Source organism: Glycine soja, chromosome 11, assembly GCF_004193775.1.
Source record: "Glycine soja cultivar W05 chromosome 11, ASM419377v2, whole genome shotgun sequence".
Classification (NCBI taxonomy): Eukaryota; Viridiplantae; Streptophyta; class Magnoliopsida; order Fabales; family Fabaceae; genus Glycine; species Glycine soja.
This window is the reverse complement of record NC_041012.1, coordinates 36,778,060-36,782,751: the sequence shown is the minus strand read 5'-3', so window position 1 is coordinate 36,782,751 and position 4,692 is coordinate 36,778,060. Positions and strand designations below refer to the sequence as shown.

At 33.0% G+C, this 4,692-nt stretch overlaps 1 protein-coding gene across 1 annotated transcript; it reads left to right on the top strand.

Annotated features, from left to right (window-relative positions):
* Positions 1 to 1,566: 1,566 nt before the first annotated feature.
* Positions 1,567 to 3,703, top strand: LOC114375514 (squamosa promoter-binding-like protein 3). The gene is made up of 2 exons (XM_028333310.1): positions 1,567 to 2,014; positions 3,342 to 3,703. The coding sequence occupies exons 1-2, from the start codon at positions 1,686 to 1,688 to the stop codon at positions 3,436 to 3,438; spliced, it is 426 nt and encodes a 141-aa protein (XP_028189111.1). The 5' UTR covers positions 1,567 to 1,685; the 3' UTR covers positions 3,439 to 3,703.
* Positions 3,704 to 4,692: the final 989 nt, after the last annotated feature.

Genomic DNA, 4,692 nt, shown 5'->3' with positions numbered 1-4,692 from the left:
CAACGTGTGTAATTGTGTGTATAGAGCTAGCTCTAGCTGGCCATTTTGCTGCACAGCGCACTTGATTTTGTACTAAAGTGGAAGCTGCTAACATTAAATATTGGAGCCAGAAATTATTAAAACACTTCTTAGTACAGATAGATAATTATAAACACTTCTAAATCATGTTACAGATGTATTTATTTTTAAGAAAAATATATATCGTTTTACATGTCACAGGTTGAATAAAATGATTATGACCAACACCCTACCTGTATTAAATATCATTTTTTAAGTACATGGACAAAACCTATAATATTTCCAAAACCGTCCAATAGTTCTAGACATTCGTACGTAACACGTGGAGTAGCTAGCCAGATAGGGCCCAAGCTATTTAAATCAATTCACCAATCACCATATCTTCTTTCCTTTCAATAATGCAAATGCAAGAATATCTGGTTGAGGTTGGAATCGATGCCCACGCCACACACCACCACTTTCCTCTCAACGAGAAGGACTATCATCATAGACCCAAAAAGAAAAAAGAAAAAAAGGACTATTGCAACAGACTACAGAGATATATAATTCAAGCAAGACTTCTACTGCTACCTACACCAACCAGTTTCTTAATTACCATGTTTGCTAATTAGATGAGAAATATTTGTCCACATTGAAGAAAAGACCCTTAATAATTTATGAGCTTGATTTTAATATTTAGTTACGTCTAGAATTTTTTTTTTTTATATTGTCTTGAACATATATGATTGGACCCTACCATGGAAAGGGAAATGATAATTACTATTGTACCATGTCTCACTTTTTCCATATTGTTTTTAACACTGGTCAATTAAGGAATTTCACCCAAAATTGACAGCAAGAGCCGCCGAGAAACAGCGTTGGAAAGACCTCAAAAAGTTTTCCGTTAAAAAATTTGAGTTATTTTCATTCTCCTGTAAGGGAAAGGTATTTAATTAGTTCCATTTTTGCTTCTTCAGAATGTAATAATAACAAATAATTAGACCTTAAAAATAAGATTAGAAAAAATCAACTTCATTAGAGTAAGAAAACCTTTTGTTTAATGTTTTTTGCCCCCGTTTTGCCTCCTTAGATTCTATACAAATGGAGTGATGAGAACTATAACCGCCATGGAAGGAAAATAACGAGTTTTTAAAAGAGGGTGATGACTGGGACAAATGAGAACCACTAGACCCCTACACAAGGCACATGTTTTTTCACCCAAAAAAGAAAAAAGAATCAGTGTTGCTCCAATTACTTAGCTATCATTATCTTTTTCAAAACTCTTGGCTCAAAGAAAAGTCCAAGGTGGTAAATTAACAAGAGTGCATTGACGAACAAGGTTTGGTTTGTTTTTGTTTTGTTTTGTTTTGTCTGTTGCCTTGGCTAGGTTTTCTTGAATCGTACACACCTAAGGCTTAAGGCTTATAGCTACTTTTGTTTCTGACCATTTTACTGTTACCCCTAGTTGTCAACAACAAAAAAAAAATGGAGACCAAGACCAAGAAGACCCTATGTGGTGGTCCTCACTCATTAATTCTCTCATATCATTCATTCCTATTTACCCTTCTGAGTTTTAAGTATTTATATCAACTATTTATGGTCATGTTCTCCTTAAGTAACTTCCGAGTCCTTTTTTTTTATTTTTTTCTTTTATCATAACCTTCTTCTGGAGCTCTGTGGAAGTTACTATGGACACAAGCAGGTCTGAGGGAAAAAGGGTCATGAGGTACAAAGAAGAAGATGATGATAATGATGATGAAGAAGAAGAGGTGGTGAGTGAGATGGGTTTTGAAGAAGATGGAAGGAGGAATAAGAGAGTAATAAGAGATCTCTATGGAAAGAGAGGGTCCAAAGGTGGAGGCTCAATAACACCTTCTTGCCAAGTGGACAATTGTGATGCTGATCTGAGTGAAGCTAAGCAGTACCACAGAAGACACAAGGTTTGTGAGTACCATGCCAAGGCTCCTTCCGTACACATGGCAGGGCTGCAACAAAGGTTTTGCCAACAATGTAGCAGGTTGAGAAACCCTAATTAATTATCTGTCTCAAGTAGTAAAATAAATCTTGTGAATCTGGTTATGAGTGTACTTATTGTTTGCATATCTTTCATTGAAGGTTATATCTTTGCTGTGAATTCTGCCTGAGGGAAAAGTTTTGATTAGAGTTTTTGTTAGTTATGCATATGTGTTGTTTTTTTCTTCTTTCAAGCAGCCCTAGCTAGTTTTTGAGGAAGGGAGAAAACCCTTCAATTTGAATATGGCTTATGATTGGAAGGGAAATCTTGTGTCTTGCGCCAAAGGCTCACTCTCTGCTTCTTTTGTTTCCAAGTATTTTGTTTCTTCTTCGGATTATTCAGCAGACTTAGGTGTATTAATTAAACTAGTCGAGACTTCTTGTATTGCTTTATTTTTAGTTTTTAGCAAGTACAAAAACGGAAAATCTTGGGTATGGAGGATTCCCCACAATCCACATTACCCTGATTATAGAATGCACATTTTATATAACATTGTAGAAAGTTAGAAAACAATGACGAAATTAATGTGCTCAGAGCCAATAATTCTACTACTATAACATTTTTCACCAAGGTAATTCTTCACTAAGCTTGGTTATCATAGTTGACCAGCTGTTTATATTTTTTTTATATTCTGTTTATATTAATACAGGTAGGGAATGATCTCAAATCAATATCGATCTTAATTAGCACTAACATGATAAGACATTGTTGGTAATTAACATTTCCTTTTTAATCATTTGGTCGAAGATTAATTTAATCCCAAATTTGTATGCATGGATAAACATCTATCGGATAATTTTTGGCTCTCGGCTGAACATACTTTGAGTTCACCGAAAAAATTTATCTTAATTGGCTAATAGATTTATTCTGAAAGACTTTACCAATGCACTTAATATTAATTGATCAAACTTTTACTTTTTGATCATTTAGATTTGGAATCACCACTTTGATTCATTAGGCTGAGAAAGACACGTACAGTCGGTTTTATTGGTTAATTTTAACCAGTACCATCCAATACTATTGACAATCTTGATGCATAATTTAGGGTAATCCCCTTTTATATCTCACATCACGTCCTTCAATTCTTTCTATTTTTTGTGTTCATTGTTAGTATTTGGTATATTTGTACTGTTATAATCACACCTGATACATTGAAAATATAGTAGTACATAAACTTTCTCCTTTAGACTATTGAAGGGGAGATTTGATCCTGTCCTGGTGTAAACAAAATCAACTGAAAAGGATATATTGCTCTCCAATGGGGCAAATAAATCAACGTCTATAAAATTTTCCAAGGCAACTAACTTTTCTTCAAAATGATGTTTTTCAGATTCCATGTGCTATCAGAATTTGATGACTCAAAGAGGAGTTGTAGAACGCGGTTGGCTGGGCATAATGAGAGGCGTCGCAAATATGCAGTTGACTAGCTACCATGGACAATGATTTCTTCTATGGGATGGACATTAATAATCATTGAGGCAAGCATGTGATTAATGAAATTAAATTTCCCATTCAAATCTTCATAAATCATTGTTGCTGGTCTCTAAGGATGCTCTCTATCTTCTGTCAAGATTTTCATATGCAAAGATTTTTCTGTTAGTTACAACTATGAAAGGATATTTCTACTTAATTAGAACTTTTATTATATTTTGGTTTGAGATAAATGGAAAGAAGAAATTTTAATGAGTTTCATGGTTTGGTTAAAAGATAATAAGTGATGAGAGGATGAACTTTAGTTCATTGTTTAGTTCAAAAATGAAGGAAGGGGGAGAGATTTTGATATTTTACTCATTAATTTGATTCAAAATTTTGAAGAAAAAGAAAGAAAAAAGGGAAGGAGTAAAAATCTCTCCCTCCCTCTTTTTTGTCACCCGTTCAATGTGGGGGCAAATTTGGAGGAGAGGATAAAACCCCTCCTCACTTAAAATCCAACCTTCCCCTCCCTTACCTTAACTCCTTAGCCTTTGAACCAAACCCTATTTGAACATGGCTTTTTTTTGCAAATATTTGTTTCTTTTGTCTATTTCTTCAATTGATTAGTTTTACAATATCTCTGATGCTTGGAATTGAAGGGCATTATTTTCGGTAGTATTGCCAAATGCCCATAATATTAATTGTACCATAAATTTTGTCCAGTGGTGAAACATCAAGTAATTAATCAAATTAAAAAATGTTAGTCAAAATGTGTTAAAAGAATTATATCAAAAGTAATTTGATATATATCCTTTCTTTTTTAAAAAAAATAACAGTACGTATTTGTTAAAATATAATTGACAACAATATAATTTTGGTATAATTAAGTAGCATATAGCAATACTTTTTCATATTCACAAATAATATTGGATGTTTTACCACCAGAACCAGAAGCATGTATATAGTAGGGACTTTTAACAAACTCAGAAAAAGACCCTTGTTATACATACTAATCTTATTAATTTTACTTGTTTTGGATTAGTTAAATCTCCAATGTAGCATTTAGGTATTAATAATTTTAGACAAGAAAAATACTAATATATGTGTTTTAATCCTATGTCTCAGCCATGACTATAGTTCCCATTTCATCTTCACTTACGCATATTTATCTTAGTTGGACAAAACTTTTGACTTCGATTAATTTTTTCCTATATACAAGTTACAAATTAATGGACTAAGGAACAATACTAATATTGAAAAAGGTAAAA